At 46.3% G+C, this 18,399-nt stretch overlaps 1 protein-coding gene and 1 long non-coding RNA gene across 3 annotated transcripts in view; one reads left to right on the top strand and one right to left on the bottom strand.

Annotated features, from left to right (window-relative positions):
* Window positions 1-2,892, bottom strand: part of efna2b (ephrin-A2b) — a 105,526-nt gene extending 102,634 nt beyond the window's left edge. The window contains exon 1 of one of the 2 annotated variants that reach the window (XM_023795796.2): window positions 1,540-2,892. In XM_023795796.2, the coding sequence (XP_023651564.1) occupies window positions 1,540-1,679 (140 nt within the window). In that variant the 5' untranslated portion in view covers window positions 1,680-2,892. The remainder of the gene's footprint in view (window positions 1-1,539) is intronic. The other variant, XM_023795795.2, reaches the window with a different exon arrangement.
* Window positions 1,565-18,399, top strand: LOC111835454 (uncharacterized). The gene is made up of 3 exons (XR_002836226.2): window positions 1,565-1,655; window positions 16,685-16,741; window positions 17,258-18,399. It is a non-coding gene; the product is annotated as an uncharacterized lncRNA (long non-coding RNA).

The following is an 18,399-nucleotide window of genomic DNA, read 5'->3' as shown; positions in this document are numbered from 1 at the left end:
ACCAGGGTATTTGAAAAGAGTGCAATTTAGACTAAGATTTGTGAGAGCAGGCATCCCTAAAGTGTTTAATCTGGCAACTTTCTATGATCAGAGTGCAGCGTGTGAAACGGCTTGACTGATGCAATTGTGAATATTCACAGATCCATATAAACCATGTTCACATTTACCCTGCCAGAACAAGTCACCCCTCTGACCATACAGTGAGCTTTTCTAGGTCCTCTATCTACAGAACTCATTTTTAACAGAGACAGCAGAGTGCTCTTTTCTCTACCTGCTCTGCTAAGGTGCTGTAGATTATTGCAAAGCATAATGCTGGCCTCCTCTTCATTTAAATAACTGGACCCAAACTAACAGCATTCTGTGCCATATCTGTGCAGCCTTGCTCCAGATCCTCATTTTCAATTTCTCAGTAACCAAAGTCTGTCTGACATTTTAGATTATTTTTTTCCCCTCATACAATAAAGTTCACCTGAATCTCTCTTCACGCCCAGTACTTAATAAATGCTGCCTTTAATTGCCATTGTTCTGGAATTCAGAACCACATGAATACAATACTTGCTTGATTGCAAATTGGACGAACTGGGCCCAAGAATTTCGTTGGAAGGAAAACCAGCATATGTACAACCTTCAGTTAGCTTTAGTGTGAGACCCCGGATCTAAAGAAGAATAACTAGTTAATCTATAATTGAAATAGACAGATTTGATAAGAATCATAAATTAGACAGAAATAGTTTTGATTTATGCGACAATAAGGTTCCCCCCAGATAAATTGCAGATAAAATCTTCAAATCTTTTTACAGGATTTTCTTACATCACAGGATAAATTTGACTGAAAATTGAGGAGCAGATGAAACAGACGCAATCTATACCTCATATTCGACAGCAGCCCATGTCGCAGAATAGAAACAACCCAAAACCGAAGGTTAGGTTACTTTTTTGTACATATTTTTATCATGATACTTTATTATGTAACATTTAACTCATAGAGTACTGCAGAATAACTCCTGGCGAATAGAATAATCAAAACATTTAATATTTGTATAAATATGTGCCATAAGTAAATAAATAAACCATATTCATAAACGAAAGACCGCAAAAATCATTGAGTGCAGATATATGCACTCAAAGACATGAGAATACAGTGGCGGGAAAAATGATCAGGAAAGGCACAGCTGGGAAACAAGCGGTGGCCTTAGCAAAAGTTGTTGATATAACCTAAAGTCTGTAAAGACACCTTCAAGGCAACTTGTGAAACCGCAGTCTAACGCTCCCGCCCTAAGTCTCCACGTCGCTCAGCTGCGCAAACTTTAAGTAGCCGCATCACTTGCGATCGATAAAACCATCGCAATACCCCAGACTGCAGACTGCAATTAAAACCTGTCCGGAAATATGGAAAACAAGCCAATAGATGCAATAGCTTTAAATGCTGGCGAAAATTATTTTGAGGGGATGCATTTCCAGGGCATATCTTATCAGCTTAAATGAACGCTGATGTTGTGTGGGGTCGTGTTGTGAACGCTGGCCCTTTCCCATCCTTACCTGGGATTTGAGCTGTTCCAGTAGACTGCATATCTGTCGGAAATCACCTTGCTATCGTCCGCCCACACCGAGACCCAAGATATGAGGGCAACAGCAAAAAGTGACAACTCCATTTGGTAAGCTGAAATGTTCTTGTCCATAGGGCCAACACCGATCGGGTGCCTTTTCGAGCTTCTTTCCCCCCCAGTCGATTTAATGCAGTTTTCACCAGTTTAAATGCGTTTGCTTTTTAGATGATAATAAGGCTTTCGTGGTCTAAATTCCAGTACATACATTTGGAATCCTAGTTTTTCCCACATCTAAGAAAACGATTCAAATCCTCAGTTGTAAATGTACCGTTTACAGATTCCTCATTCGTATAATCGGCAATGAAAACATATATCAAAAGTTTTTACAGAATTGCGCAAAAAGGTTTAAAGGTAGATTAGTCTTTGCATGCCAGGAAAGTCCCACGTAAGTAAACATAAATTCCGCGTTCAGACCGAAGGTAATAAAGGTCTCTATTTGGCTGCTCTTATGCACTGGTTAGTCGGACTGTTTCTATATCCAAAAAACTCCATTCTCCAGATTTGATTCACGAAACGTACTCTAGTCATGTCCTTCTTCAGACTCAGTCAACGAGCAGATGCGTCGCTTTATCTTCTGAACCCATTTTCCTCCCATAAACTTACTTAAACTTCAGCCTTAACGATCAGACACCATCCTCTCACTGACTCGTCCGTCCTCAGGCTGCGAACAGCGATGCATCCCATACTTTTCCCACATGCGGCGCGGATCTGATGACCACTCTTGGAAAGCGAATTACGCTGGCGATTGAAAATGTTTATTTCATTCAGACGCCTCCTGGTTTTGGAAAATCCTCTTCTGGAGAAGTGAGAAACAACCTTTCATCATTTCTGCAGCACAGCAACACCGAAGCCAGCTAAAACGACTGGCTTGCAAGAATTGTCCGGTTTTCTCATTACCCCAAGCGATATAGACAGAGCAGGGTTGTATTTATTTCTTATACTGTCCTGTGCTCATACCTTTCGCTCCACTCCTGCTTTCTCGTAAAGTATGAGATGTTTTAGTTTTTCTTGCGCCGCCGTTCCGCGTCCTCCTCCTAAGGACACAACAAACGCCCGAAGTGGCTGCGTGAAGACAGCGCGTCAGTCGCAAAGTTGCTGCCGCTCCTGCGTTTTCTGCCGAGAGACGGCCAGTTCCGCTCCATGCCTAAAGGTTTTCTCCCCCCTTGCCGGCGTGTGCTGCGCAGCCCAGTTGCGTTGACATGAAGGGAGGGTGGGATGGGGTGAGGTGGGGGGGGATCGCACGATGGTTTTCTCTCGCGTCCTGCCCGTCTTTCGCCGCACGTCTCACTCCCCCTGGCTGCTCAGCCTCCATTCACAGCGTGGGCTCCGCGAAGGGCGGGGCGCCGCGCCGAGACCTTGCCTACTTACTGGGCTTTTTCAATCTCGGATGATTCAGTTTTTTCTTTTTTTCCCCCCCTAGATTGGCAATTTGAATCCGAGACCGCGGTGAGTGTTTGATTTATATACCACGATGATTTATGACTGCGGATTATTCTGAAATTGTAACTGAGGAGCGCCAGAAAAAAAAGTTTCTTTTACGCCACGATTTACATTGTCATCCTTGCATGGAGCCATACCAGTGGCCTGTACTGCGAAGCGGGGTTACTGGCTTATCGGGGTAACTTGTCGGATTTAAGGTACCACAGTTTAAATGGACTTCATATTGGTTCACTTACATTTTTCCCAGACTACCTTAAATCCGACAAGTTACCCTGATAAGCAAGTAACCCTGCTTCGTAGGACAGGCCCCAGGATGCCTCCTGAGTGTACTTAGGGGTTACAGCAGGGGGGAAAAAACTGTTGCTTTCAGACACATTCATGAGGCAGTAATTTTGTTCTTACAGCGCAGAATTTGAAGATTCCAGGTGGTAGCACACACTTAAATGCTGTATCTCACATGCTGGAGGTCATCTGCAGATTCTGGATCTGCCTGTCCACTCTTTACCTTGTAATTTCTCCTTCCCTTCCCTTCCCCTTTTCTCTGGTCCCTTGTGGTCGGAATCTGAGAGCGGTCCCGACTGTCCTTAGGAGAAAGGAGACAGAACATTCCACAGCGCGTGATTCAACATCGATTAATATTTAACTGTCCAAGGGTGGTAAGGAGTTGAGGAGGAAGATGGAGATCGGAGAGATGCTTAAGAAAAATACAAATGAAACTTTAATCCTCGCTTTACAAAATGGCAACTAGATTAATGGTGCAAACTTATTAAAGTTTCAGAAGGTTTTCATGCATAAATGTATGTGCCGTCGGGCGGGCGGCCGGCCTACTGCGATGTGGCTGAGGCCTCCGCAATCGTTACTCTCAGTCAAAGAGTCTCGCTAAAGGACTGAGCCAATCGAGGAAACGTGTCTGATCAGCAGAAAGTGCCACTCTGTCAACATCTGAAGGAGAGTGTCTTCGGTTTGTACCCGGCCTTGTGCAAACATTCGTTTCAGTGTCCTTTGGTGTCCTCCTGTGGTTTTCCCTGAACTGTGGGGTTCTAGCTTATTTGGTGGTTTATACTCCCTGGCCTGGGTCGATCAACCAAATGGCACATTGAGAAGGCATCTTTTGCTCTCTTCTTTTGTGTCACAGTTATCCGGTGCGGTACTGTTTTTACAATAAAGGCTTTTCCGTTTAACCTTGACATCCTAACAGTTTTTTTGTAGCTGTTGTTTATTTGTTTGTTTGTTTGTTATCATGTACACATTTTTTGTGCTAGACTTTCTGCTAAATTATTAATGAATGCAATAAACTGCATTCTTTAAATTTCACGGGTATAATGTGTTTTCGAATGTATCTGCCCCCCCCCCCAAAAAAAAAAGAAAAAAGGTTCCAGAGAAACTTTGTCTCGAAAGGCAGGGTGGAACCACACATTAGTGTCAGGCCTAGTTTTGGGTTAACGAATGAAAGGGCTCAGCTTAGAGAGCCATGTCCCGTCTTGCAAACATACAGATAAATGAACCAATAAAAAGTGAGTGGTCCATTAAGATGGGGGGTGGGGGTGCACCAATGGGGGGAGGGTGTCCACCAGTGCAGCAAATCCCTGTGCAGGGCACCATCCACACAAGTGGAGGGCAGGCATCTGCGTTGAAGGTCATATTTCTCCCCACTGTTTCCCGTGCCCTGAAGGTTTACGAGACTAATTACATCAGTTCTGGTGTTACATGAGCAGAGGGGGCAGTGGTTTTCTAAATTATTTTCAGCGAGGCCCCCGTTCTATTCTGCCCAGGGGTCCTGCTTTATACACGGCCCCAGTAAACCAGATACGATAAACACCTTAATTCTTACATTGCCACCTGCTGAAGAGGGCAGGTAGTGCCGGCACTGGAAAATTGACTTTTTTCAGCTGTCGCGAAAGAATTTTTGCGGTTTGCCGAGTTACCCACAGGCCGGCTCACATGCTGGTTTCTGAGCTCCAAAGCAAACGAAATGCTGCATTTCGAGAACCAAACGTCTAGCTATGTCACTACATCTGACCAGCAGAGGTCATCGTTGCCTGTTTTGGTAATCGAGGGATGCTGAGACATCCACAGTATGTTTCTGGTTTCACTGACCGCATTATTTATTGTTAATAATCTTTTGAGCTTTTTTGCTGTATTCATACACATATTGGATTATTTATGTGGTCTGCACATTTTTAGGACATTGAATGTATTATATACTGTACACATTTAACCATTCTTTCTTCAAGCAACATATGACATTTGAAAGAAAAAAAATCTGTCAGCTTAATAGGTCACTTTCACAGCAATATTCAGGTAAAAATATAAACAGCTCAGGGGATACACGTGTGCAGCTGAGAGACGGGGGGCCACATCTGGTACTTCTTCTCAGAATGATATCTAGCGCACGCCGTCGGCTGCAGAGCGTAAAACGATCCTGGAGGGATCACCGGTACCTTTTTAATGAAAGCTAAGATGAAGTTTGTCATTGTACGGTCATGCCGTGTGACAGCTCACGACGGGGCAGAAGGTGTGAAATGGGAGAGAGGAGCGTCCGCGTGCTGTGGGGGGCAGGGATATTACACGTTACACTGTGCTGTGCAGACAGCCACACCCTGATATAAATCTGGAAGAGAGAATCAGCACATGTCAATCAGGAGTGAGATTCTTCAAAGACTTGCCATGGATAATTCCATAACTGCTTAGTTATTCCTGTTTTTCTTCCGGTTACTGGGCAACGTAAACAAAATCGGGCCACCTATTGCTGCTTCTGTTGAAAGAATTAAATAAGCTGGCTGACCTGATTGGTGTAAGGGCACTGAATAAGTACTCGAGGCAAGGCGCCGTTAGCCTCTGCTGCTCGTGAACAAGGAGAGGCTCTGGGAGAAGCCATACCAGGCCGTAAAAATACCACACAGCACATAAGGATTATACTGCGCTACGCGCACGACTGCTGGAGTCGTGTGACTGCAAGTTTCACATGCATTGTTGGCACTAAGCTGCAGGTTAAAAGCGATTCTGCAAATAAAACCCAAACTAAAGTGGACTCCGTTTCATAGCACCATGCCAATATCTACAAAATGTACACAATCCTAGTGTATAAATCTTATCACACGGCTCGGGGGTTGCATCTAACCCTTGCTCTGTGCCCACAGGGTTTGCGTGTTTTCCTTGTATTACATGGGCTTTCTCCAGCAACCAAGAAGATTTGATGAAGTGGTGTTTTTAAACTGCCATTAGGTGAACTGGTGTCTCTAATTGCCCTTAGCGTGTGAGTGTGTACCCTGTGATGGCCTGGCATCTTCTCCAGAGCGTCTCCTGCCTTGTTCCCGTTGCTTCCTGGGACTGGTATAAGGCTCACCTTGACCTTGTTCTGGATAAGCGACTATAGAATATAGATGGAAACATCCTCACATGTGGAGTGGCTGCTTTTAAAACACACGCACGTCTTCAGACGCGTATCATCCCTGTGCGCGGTGCGGTTAACAGCCCTGTGGATTAAGTTTGCAGCCTGAAAGCCAATTAGGACGCTTTAGGGAAACAGCAAGCAGGGAATCCTGGGTCACAAAGCGCGAGCCGTGCTAATCAATTCCACACGATTAGCCTTTGTTTAGCACAATTAAGGAATCTTGGCCGTTCAAAGATGTATTGAGAACATACCAATTATTTAATGGGGTTGACTACCCCTTCAATCCTCAGGGTCTTGTGCTAATGTGTACAGTTAGCAGACAGGACACGACCTTCCTTCATTTATTCGGGTCACTTTGCCCCGAGCTCCTCGTATCTGGAATCCTAGATATTGTCACGTAGGGTAATAACCCATGGGGACAAGCTCAGACCGGCCCACGTTGAATGTTCATGGGAGCCTCCAAAACTTTTCCTCTAATCTTGTAGACTCCATTGCAGCAGCGGATGGGTTAATTTGGCCCATTCCAGCAGAGTTCAATTCCAGGGAATGAGTCAGTGTGGTGTGCATCGAGAACAGGCAAATCTAATTACGCCCTGATTCCAGGGGCTCTCACAGATTGCATTAGTCCTGCTCATATGAGTTGGGGCTCCAGCACAATTGTTACACCATTAGATTAAGCAGCTCTGAGTTGCAGGGCCGCTCTCTGTGGCCATTGGGGGGGACGAGTGCCGGAGGCAACCATAAGTAATGAATATCATTGCCGGCTCAGTTAACGATGGGAAGACGTCGAACTTAAGCTACGTCTGTCTGATTCTTCACCTCCCTGTGAATGTATTGTTGTCGGTTAATGACCAGGAGGATAAAAGACACCTTGTTTTGAAGGCATTTCGCCTGCATCGTCCCATGGCGTTTGTTTGCAGCCCTCTTTCCCCGATTCCGAAGGCATTTTCTGTGGAACAATGGGGGAGGGTCGTGAATGCTTTAACGAAGAGGATCTGTTTTTTGGGCATTCATGGTGAGTGTAATGAAAATTTGCAGCACCAGGGGTGCTTTAATTGGCTCGTGTTTTACCCGATTGCTATGACCTGCCGTCTTTAATCGGGTTACACTTTCTGATTTCCTCTTCCGTCACTTGCATTTCTTCTGCTGATTGTCTGCTTCGGTGGGAGGTTCCCTTCTCCCGCCCCATCGGTGGCCATTTCTCAGTGAGCGGCCCGCACTATAGAAACTACACACAAGGGTTTTTCCCTGAGCCGTTGTGATTGGCCAGTCACGTGGGTCCTCTTACCAGCAAGGGCCAACAAACCCACAGTGCCCTCAACCCAAATCACGAAGCGACAACCATAAAATAAGGCTTAATAAGCAAGTGCAGTAATGTTGAACAACAGGAAATTGACAAGAAAACTTGGTGCTTGGGGCCCGGCGGCCAATAAACTAAATGGATGGGCATGGTTCTCACAAACAAAGGCTCATTAAAGTAAAGCGATGGCTTTCTTCCCGCACACGCTCGGAAGTGACGTCTGTGATTCTCAGGGCTCCTTGTAAAGGAAAAACTTATAAGCCCCATCAGCGGAGCCATGAACTTCCACTGGTCGTCTTCAACTTTCCGCAAATGGCCTCTTTGCGGCTAACTACAGCTACGTGCAGTAGACCCATCTGCGTCAAGGTGCACACGGCACTTCTGTGGCCTCAGAACATTAAGCCGGCATGTAATTTATTATCGGGGCGTCGGTGCATCTCAGTACACTGCCTTTGCCCGTTGTGCCGGATCCTCAAATACCCAGGCCTTCATCGACCAGCATCGCGCCAACAATAGCCTTGCATCATTTCTCCGACAGGAGGGGACTGGCACTACTCCTCTGTTCACCCACAGGACAGCCCATTAGCTGTTCTGGCCATAGTGCGCTGGGCCTCGCATCCTCTGACTTTCGATACTACTGGCCCGGATGACCTTTGGATCCTCGTTTTTAATCAAGGAGAAGTAAAACGCAGAGCGAGGGGGAACAGGGGAGTTTGTACGCACAAGGGAGACACGGGCTGATGTGAATCACCCTGCCTCGGAACAGGTTGTGCTGTCTGCATGTCTGATCACCGGAGAGAGCGGAGACCAGACGCTCTGCTGCATCGCCCACCTGCCACAGGATCCAGATCTCTGCCAGTGTCGTGCATGACTAACCGTTGTTTGTTCTGCTCCCAGTCATTTGTCATGATAAAGTATCTCCGTTAACGAACCCATATGCACAATTTGCTGAAAACAGGTTTATCGAACAGATCACTCTACTCTCTTACAGGACTCCAGCTGAGCCCAGATAAGATAATTGGGTTAATTGTCCTCCTAACCTGTTTAATCGTTCTTTCGAGCCATTCTTCAAGTTATTCAAGCTAACATTAAAGGTTAAAGGCATAAGCTTAGACGGGGAAAAGGTACATGCATACGTGCACATGCATGTAAAACGCCAACTGCACTAACGGCACCAACCTCCCAAACAAAGCCAGAGACACCTATTAATACATTCACAGGCCCTCTCTGATAGCTCGGGAAGTTCGATCCTTTGTCCCATTTGGCCTTTTAATGCCTACATTTGTCAGCGTTAGAGGCACAAGCAGAGCCAGGCAGCACTTATCTGCCCAGGATCTGCTTTCCTGGAGGGCTTCCAAGGCACTAATCTGATACAATCATTAGAAAATGTGTTGAACGCTGCTGTCGACAAGAGGAGGACAGCGACCGCGGAGGAGAAGAAGCAGAAAAATGGACCCATATGCCGAAAGTCTTTTTTTTTCAGATGATACATGGCTGCAAGAGAGACAGGGAAGGAGGACGGGAAAATAAAGCACATGTTTGATTTTTGGAGGCAGCAATGCATATCTGGGCTCCAGGTGCAGCTATAGCATTTCTTTATAGACACAGTGCTGCCCAGTCATGATGTTTCCATTTGTTCACCATTGCTTCCCTAGTTCATATGGAGTTTCATTGTTTCCACTCTGCATTCTTCAGATCTTATTTTCAATGGGCGTAATAAATATTTTTACACTTGGAAGCTGTAAACCTCCCCCCGAGTGTCTTTTGGCGGCTACACCTTGACAGGTCAGTTTTCAAAGTCCGGATGGCCGTGAGGTAAATTGAAAACCTTTTTTTTTCTCGTTATATATGATATTCCAGAACTTTTTTTTTTTGGGCCGTGAGTCAACAAATGCATTCTTTACAGCGCTAGAGAATAAATCCCAGGGGATGGATGAACTGGCATACTCGTCTAACGTAGAGGCGCACGCATATCTATATTTCAGGAATATTTCCACAGGTGGGATAGCTTACAGCTCATGTTCCAGTTGACTTTTTTACAGCTGTTTCATGTAGATGTAATACGGGACTCATCTTTTAATCACGCAGTGCAAATATGGTGCGAATGATAATATAATGAATTTTCCTTGCGTGCACATTTCAAGCCTGCCAAGTTCATCTAGAACACAAAAACTGGCAGAAAAGAGAAAGGCCTGTTGAGTCAGCAGAACAGAGTTGTAACAGAGAGCTGATGAGAAATCATGGTGGTGGGGGGTAGCTTAATATATATATTAAACAGCGACCTATATCACCACTGCACACGTGGGATTTTCAGCTATACCGCAGTGGAGTTTAAAGCTCTGAAAATTCACGCTAACTCCACAGAGCAGAACAGCGATACTTATTTTGGGTGTTAAATTCCACTTTAATGGCGATGTAAAGAGTTAACGACTCTGATGTTCCGTTCCCTTAAGCTCAGTGTAGCTATAGCGTTTCACAGCTCCATAATGACGCCGATCAAATGCACCCACACAAAAGACAAAATAAATACGCTGCTCTCATTTGAAAATGACAAAGGACAGCGGGGGAAATGGGCCACTTTCAGAGAGGATGCGTTTTTCACGCAAATGCGCAGACAGCTTTTCGGTTACAAAATATAAAGCGATGGAGTTTTCTTACAGACGTGAAGGCGGAGGCGGGGGGAAAGCAGAGATGACATCATCAGATTTGGGCCTCGGTGTATGGGTGGTAGGGCCGCTTTGGCACGGCGGGGGGAATTAAAACAGTGTACAATTGCTACCAGATGGAACATGACCACAGACGACATGATCAGAAACAGACACTCGCTGGCATGCAGAAAAGAGGGTGACCATAGACACGCGCTCCCGGGTCAGGAGTACGACAAAGGTAGCTTAGTAACTTCTGCTCTCCATCTGAGAGTGGATACTTGCTCCAGGCTGTAAGAAGACCACTTTGCACGCATACAGGCACAGGAATACAGAGCTGATCCGGTATAATGAGGAATATAATGACCTTCTGACAGTGAATTATGGCGAGCTTTATCTCCACCTAACTGATCCACCTCTTCTAAACCTCCAGAGGTGGTCTAGGGTTTCATCACCCTAGTCTGAACTTGCAAAAGGGTGTCATATTAAGTAGCTTGTTTTCTTAATTGGCTGTAGAAATTTTACTTCTTTGCTGCTTAAAGAAAAGCAACCGTCTTCCTGCAACATTTCCAGCAGTTTGATCAAAACTTAAAATTTGACTTAAAATGCTGTCAAGTAAAAACACAGAATTATATTAATGATGCATAATATTAAAAATTACTTATGTTATTATTTCAGGCATGACACAATTGTTCTTTAAAGAAATATTTTTAACACCCTATCATTAATTCATATGTGTCATTGGTACAGGCATCTATCCAAACGTGTATTGATCCTTTATAAGAGATACCTGAACGTTTGCTCTAAGGAGCTGCTGTTGGGCTGCTGTTGACCTGGGTAATGTACTTCACTGTGGTGGACGATGGATTCAGTGTCTGCAGAAATAAACCAGAAGCTTCCGCCTGCCCCCAGGCATGCAGCGTAGGGCAGATGGCGTGAGAGGTCTGTGTGTACGCTCCCCTTCGCCTGTTGGTCTATATGCTTCTGTTTTGATCGTTTCTTTTTTAACATGGAAAACTCTCTTGTCGGGAATCAATAACATCTATCAAGCTTTCACATTACCCCTCGCCCCCGCTCCTGACTGCGAGAGCGGGTGGGAGTTTCCCGTAGCGTCTGCCACGCTTTCTCGACACTCATGTCGTTACCTTGAGGGAAATTGATGGCGAGGCACGCTGAGCCGGGCCGGCGGAGGTGTCTGACAGCCGCTGATCTGCTCGTCAGCTGTCGGCCTGCCAGGACGCCACCGCCACCGTCATCGCCAGTTCGCTTCAGATGCTAACTGGGCTGCCCGGGAAGAACGTGGTGCACTTTCCAGGCGTGAGGAGAGTGAGCCTTCCTGTGCCATCAACCGACTGGCAACGTGCATTAACATGAAGCCCCCATGACGAATGGAGGGCCTCCATCTCTGCCCAAATAAGGCCCAAGGACGGCATATCGGGTCACAGAATCAAGGATTTCACATTTGAGTTATCAGTATAGTCGACACATCAATGTAAGTCTGTCTCATGCAGCCGACGTTCCGTGATGTCATGGGGATGCACTTTTCTATCTACCAGTCATCTCAGGTTGTACGTTACTATGGCACAAAGGCCCAGGCATTCATTTTAAACAAATTAAAAGCCTTTAAATCTTCTGGTAGAGGACGAGGAATCTTTGATAAAAGAGACTGTTTTGTGTCCTCCATTACTTTAGTCAGATGCTGATAGGACGTGCAAATATACCGTCCTTTTTGCTCACTGTGAGGCATATGAGTGCAGCCCAATTACAGTAATCGAAAGCAGAAGATGTGTCCAATTAACAGGTAAAATGGGAACGTAAGCGGGAGCAGCAGGAAACAGTTAGCGCACGGCAAAAGCGGGGGGAAATTGGCCATTATTTACGTTTCACATGCCAACGCAATTATCTATCAGTGCCACGCTGGCAGGGGGGGTGCGTGTGAATAAACAACAGGACAGGAAGAGCTGGCAGGTGCTGGGGGTGGAATCTGACCATCAGAAGAAAGCTCTTGCGATGGGAGGCGTTGAACCATATCTTTGCATAATATACTTTTAAGGAAATGCACTGAGCTGTCAAAGGAATCCAAACTGCGTGTTTGGTGTAGTACATGAAGTATCTGTCAGGATGGGCTTCGCCATTAACATTATCGCTTCACCCTCTTCCGCCTTCTTTCCCCCTCATTCGTATGTCAGCCCATGCATGGATGCTCATCTTTCTGTTGCTTACAAAACGCACACATCAAAATGTTTCCCTTCACCTCCACCTTCCCACTGACTCTTCACCGACCCCAGACAACAATTTATAATAATCGCGCTGACAGTCTTTATGTTGATGTGATCATTGCACAAGGCACCCCGATGTGTGAGGTGGAGGACATCCCGGGTGTGGTTAGCACCGTCCAGGGTGGGGGTGAGGGGTATGGGGGCGCAGAAAGAAAGCCTTTCCCCACCAAGAATTACCTCACCTTGTCCACACAGCCTACATGGACCCTTGCCCTGTTAAAATCACTGCACCAGATGATTCCAACTTCATAAGGCTTTTATTTGCCCTTCTGTACTTTCCCAGGGTTGTTATATATGAAATGCCGAATTTTGTCTTCATAGCTGTGGAGAGTGACTAATTTTACAAGAAACGGGATTTACAGTCAAGGAAAGTGGGTGAGCAGTGAAGTTACAAGCTCGACGTGGCGTCAATCACCAGCCTAGGAAGTCAGTCAGGTAACACAGACGGGATGTTATTTCGATCAGCAGTGCTGCCATTCGGACTCGATCAGGCACCAGTGCTTGCAGCCCGCTGCACTTCCAAACCTCTTTAGTCGTTCCGCACAGAGTGTCTCTTAGACAGCCTAGTGACTGCCACTCGGTAAGAGCTGTCTTCAGGGCTGCTGGGGGTGTGGCTGAGGATGGGATCACATGACCGGAACGACCTGGCGTGCCCACAGTTCTGCCTCTCTTACTGATTATACGACCTCAGCATGTTCCCATTGTTTATGTGCCCATAATGGTCTTGGCTTTTTAGCTTTGCTCCAAGAATTAATGACCGAAATCATATGCCAGCACTACATTCTCTCCTGTCACTCCTTTGGCTCTGTATTGCGGCGGCAGTTACCGGAGAAGCCCAGAGCATTCCCATGCCGGCTCCACGGCGGCGACACTCAGCTGCATCCGCTCCTACGGTCGGACGTTAACAAAGGTTAAACGAAGCGGCATTTGCCGTGTCCCGTGTTGCTCCTCGTTGCGTCAGTGATACCTAACCGCAGGGGCGGCCCTTCCAACAGAGCTAGCATGACTCAAGGGGAGCAGGGGGTTAAGAAATGGAAAGAGAAATTAACTTACAGGATCTCGTTTACAGCTCATAAGTCCAGGGCCTGGCAGCTTCTAAGTTCAAGGACAGGATCCAAGATTTGCAGTCTGGCAGCGAGACTCCGCCATGATCCCCGTGTGTGATTATGTTTATGGAGAGCGGGACCTTCTCTTTGGCCTGCCTATGATGGAAATTTTGTACTTTCCAGACTACGGGAAAGTAATGTTTCCTTGGTTACATCTCTCATATCCTCTTAGTCTCCTACAGCTTAGGAGCAGCCAGGCCAGCTGCAGGACCAGGGATCACTTTACAAAACATTGGCAATCACTAGTTTAGTTACTACTAAGGTGTGTGAGAAGGCCCAGTCATTTAAGACGTTACATCTAAAACAAACAGATTCCAATAGTAACACGCGCAGCCAATACATCAACGCGTGTCGTGAACTGCAGTGCCTCAAAGCGTGAGAACGTCCATCCATCCATCCGTGTTCAATACCTGCTTGAGCAGTGCCCGGCTCTGATATGCGTGAGAACACGCCGCCTCGGCCTGATTATTGCTCTGAAGCAAAATCTAACATAAACTTACATTTACTTGTGTGGCTTATGCATTTATCCAAAACAACCCTCACCCCCCCCCAGCCCCCCCCCCCCCCCCCCGGCTGGATCCCTCACTTAGGCAATATGGCAGGATGCGAGCCAATCGTCTCCATGCTTCTTCTCAATCTACATGACCCCACTGCTACCCATTTCCTGCAGCACGTACAAAGAACTCTTTTCCCAGCTAAACTAGGTTATTGTCATCCATATGAGGAAATTCCATAACCCTTCTTGGTTGAATAAGTTAAGTTAAGCATTCATTCATTTATTCTTCTGTGACTTCATTCTGATTTAAGCAATGAAGACAATTACAATGCAATCCTCAAATGTGCTTATACATTAATTAAACTTGGTTGCTTCCCTGCTAATTAAGCCATGGATGCTGTAATGTAAATGTGGAAGAAGGCAGGCTGCACGACTAAAGGACTATTTGTCCATCTTTCAAATAAGAAAGGGCAGGTCGTGGGGAGCTATTAAAGGAGATCGACACCCAGAGAATTGCGAAGGATCCTGAGAAATACAGCAGTGCTGCTGCCAGATTCTGCTTGTTGACCTGATTATCGGTGTTAACTAATAACCTGTCTGACAGAGAATCACAGGCCCGCCGTGCACAAATGTTCATGGCACAGGGAACAGGAGATGCACTCCAAAACACACCCACCAAAAGGTTTCATGCTCAACTTTTAGGCCTGCAAATGTTTCTATCAGGATGGAGGCACCCGGGAAATAAATAATTAGGGTAAAACTGTGTTGGGTCTTCACTGCTCTCTGGCAGCAGGAAACCTTGTGGCCAAAGACACCTCTAACACCAGACTGACTGGTGTCTTGCCCCCCCCCTCCCCCCCCCAGGAGGCCGCGGTGCGCCGGTGCGTTCAGCATGGCCGATTCTGAAGATCCAATCTCACTAAGGCGTGTCGGGAGAAATGGACGCACAAAAAGACACTCTGGGCCGTTTCCCTCCTGACAGCTTTCTGGGGGAAAACCGGAAAGGAAGACGAATGAATAGAGGAAGCATGAGGCCTGGAGATCTCAATGGCTTGTGAAAGGCATCTGTCAATGGGCAACTTAGGGAGCAGATGAATGCGTCCCGCCTCCAGCAGCCCCTATCAGGCCTGCTATTTGACTAAACTGTTTAGGCACCAGGCCATTGTTGTTATGGCAACACAAAATGACCAATGGGTAAATCGGGCCCACGGTCACACCGACCAACCACTTTGCACAACGCAGTACAAAACCATCCAGTTTCCAATAATGCTAAACTAAAAAATGCATTTGAGAACTAAACCATTAAGTCAATAAAATATTATTGGTGGGTGGAGGGGCAGGACAGTAATTGCTGTATGAACAGCCTGTTAACCACCAAGGGTCCCTAATTGCAAGTCAACCTCTGCAAAGTTGTTTTTATAAAAATTTAATTAAAAAATCATTAGGCGCAGCCCATGTGATAATGCGAAACACACTTACATTCTAATTCATAGCCAGCAGGCACTGGCCAGATGCCCAGGCCAGGACTAAATGTGAAGGAAAGGGAAAAAATCTACTGAATAATTTCATGCGTCATGATCCTTTACATTTAGATAATACTTTCACAGAGTCAGGGCCGGATTAATATTAGAGCGATTCTAAACGGTGTGGTGAGAAAGGGTCCTGACTACACTACCAGTCGCTACGCTACCAGTCGCTACACTACCAGTCAAAAGTTTTTGCACACACTGAGGTTTTCTGCATTGGCATGTCACTCGCTTAACATTTACTAAAAATGTCTCAATATTCTTTGCTAACAAATATATTTACAGTACAGTATATTCACCATTATTAGCATGAAAATGTCATATCTTTGAATCATCAAAGTAACCTCCTCTAGCAGTTATAACGGCAGAGAAAATTCGAGGCATTCTTTCTACAAGGGACATTAAATACTGCTCTGTTTCATGGGATGAAACAGGTAACTAGTGCATTTAAAGTTAAAGGACGGCCTAGAGTTTGACTGCCATCACCACACATCCAGTTAATAGGATGTCAGACATGCACTGTTACATACTCTTTCCATGTTATAAAGGAAACTTATTTTATCTGACTTATATTTTCATCTATAGTTGTTCACTCAACTTTCCAATCCTTAAAAATAAAGAATCAGCACTTTATGAAATAAATGGAAAAGTGGTAAAAACCTGTGATGTGCACAGACTTTTGACTGGTAGTGTGTGTGTTTTTATTATTATATAGAAAAGAAATTACTTGAATATTGCAAGCAAGAATTCACCTTCGTCTAAATATTTGCTGTGATATTAATGACAGTGAACTTCATGTTAAACGACGGAAAGGTGCCTGATAATGAATCCAGAGAAACTGAAAGCACACGCCCGCCATATAATTCTCCTTTTATTTTTTTTGCTTGACAGGCGACAGCAGGGCGAGGCCCTTGGTAACGACACTCTGCTGAAAAGGCCCACCATATGGTGAGTCAGTGGGGTAGCCTGTTATCATAAGCACCGTGGCAATATGGGTAATCAATTAGAGAGGGGATTTCTAACGAAAGCTGAGCCGCGCGAATCACGCCCCACGTCGGCAGTCGCCACTGACATACACCCACTCTCTGCTAGCCCATGAGCGGAAAATGATGTGACCTCCTTACATGCGTACCTCCCTCTGCAGGTCTATAAAAGAACTTGATGGGCGCTCTGGGGTGGGGGGGGGGGGGGGCTCAGCAGTTTTAATGGAAACATTAGGGAAACGTTGCCTGGGGTGATGTTGGCTGGACAGAGGTGCCTCGATGCAGGGGCCACATGAATATGCTTCTGGATGCAGTAAATATGAGCTGGTGGTTTTAGGCTTTTCACTTCTGTCTTTGGGAAGGATTTTTTTTATTCAGTCCTGGAACGATTTTGATTCTACATTAATTTAAGATGAATTACAGAGACTCATATGGAAACTAAATGAACAGATATGTGCTTGTTGTGGTTTTTTCCTTTAAGGCTCTGAATTATTTAAAGGAAGGAACACACATCCTGAGTCGCGGCACACGTCCGGTCCGCATATGTGCCGGCCGGGTTAACGCCGGATTCAGACACCAATTCCTGGCTCGCGAAGAGAAAAATCGGGTGACGGGAAGGTGAGGAGGAACCAGCGTCTGCGAGCTTGCGTCCGGGGCCAGCGGACTCCCGCGGCGCCATCCGAAAGGACAGACGATAGTCCATTAGCGGGCACGGCGGGGAGCAGGGCGGGGACCACGGCTCGGGCCGGGGGCCGGGGTACCGAATGGGAAGCGGCCCTGTTCTCCGCGGAAAGAAGGAGGGGAAGGCAGAGGAGCATCAGGGAGCGGGTGTCGTCTGGATAAGAGGGGAGTGTGTGGATTAGGAAGTCTCCCTGTCCTGCCATAGAGGGGGACGATAAGAGTAAATGCACGCATGAACGGGCACTCTCTGGTCATGTCGGCCTGCCGCCCAGGCCTGTGTGGCCTGAATGGGGAATGAGGCTGGGAGGCTGTGAGGGGCTGGGGCAGTAACCTGGGCCGGCTGCCGGGCTGGGGGGTAATTGCAGTCCTGATGCAGCTCTGGCCTCAGCGACAAGTAATTACATCCTTAAAAGGCCCTTAAAAGCGACCCAAGCGCTGCCAGGTTTTTTTAACCCCGTCTTTGTTGTTCTTTTTCCTGGGGTATAAATGGCCGCGCTGTCGGTCCCGTGTGTCCTGAAACGAGCTACATCTCCACCGAAGACGACCCGAGCTGGGAGTGACGGGTCGGCCTGCCGGGCCGAATCGGCGACGGTGCCACTCGCCTGCCCCACATGCCGAACACGCCGGCGGACAAGACGGACGTACCTGCAGATTCAGAGAAATAGCTAGAAACACTCTGTTCAGTGTCCGTTGCTTAGTTTTCACATCAGTTGCTGTTTAGTTGGTTATTAAATAAATCATTTATTTCATATCAGTTTATTAAATGTTGAACGATGTGCCGCTGCGATTTCCACCGATGTCTTTGCAGGTATGTTAGGTAACTTTAGTACTCAGTAAACAAAAGGAAAGGTGAAATGTTTGATAATCACCTTAACACTTATATCATACATACATACTGTGCATGATATACTACAAGGACCGATGGAAAAATTTTGGCAGAAT

The sequence above is a fragment of the Paramormyrops kingsleyae genome, chromosome 15 (assembly GCF_048594095.1).
Source record: "Paramormyrops kingsleyae isolate MSU_618 chromosome 15, PKINGS_0.4, whole genome shotgun sequence".
Classification (NCBI taxonomy): domain Eukaryota; kingdom Metazoa; phylum Chordata; class Actinopteri; order Osteoglossiformes; family Mormyridae; genus Paramormyrops; species Paramormyrops kingsleyae.
This window is presented reverse-complemented; position numbering and strand designations above follow the sequence as displayed.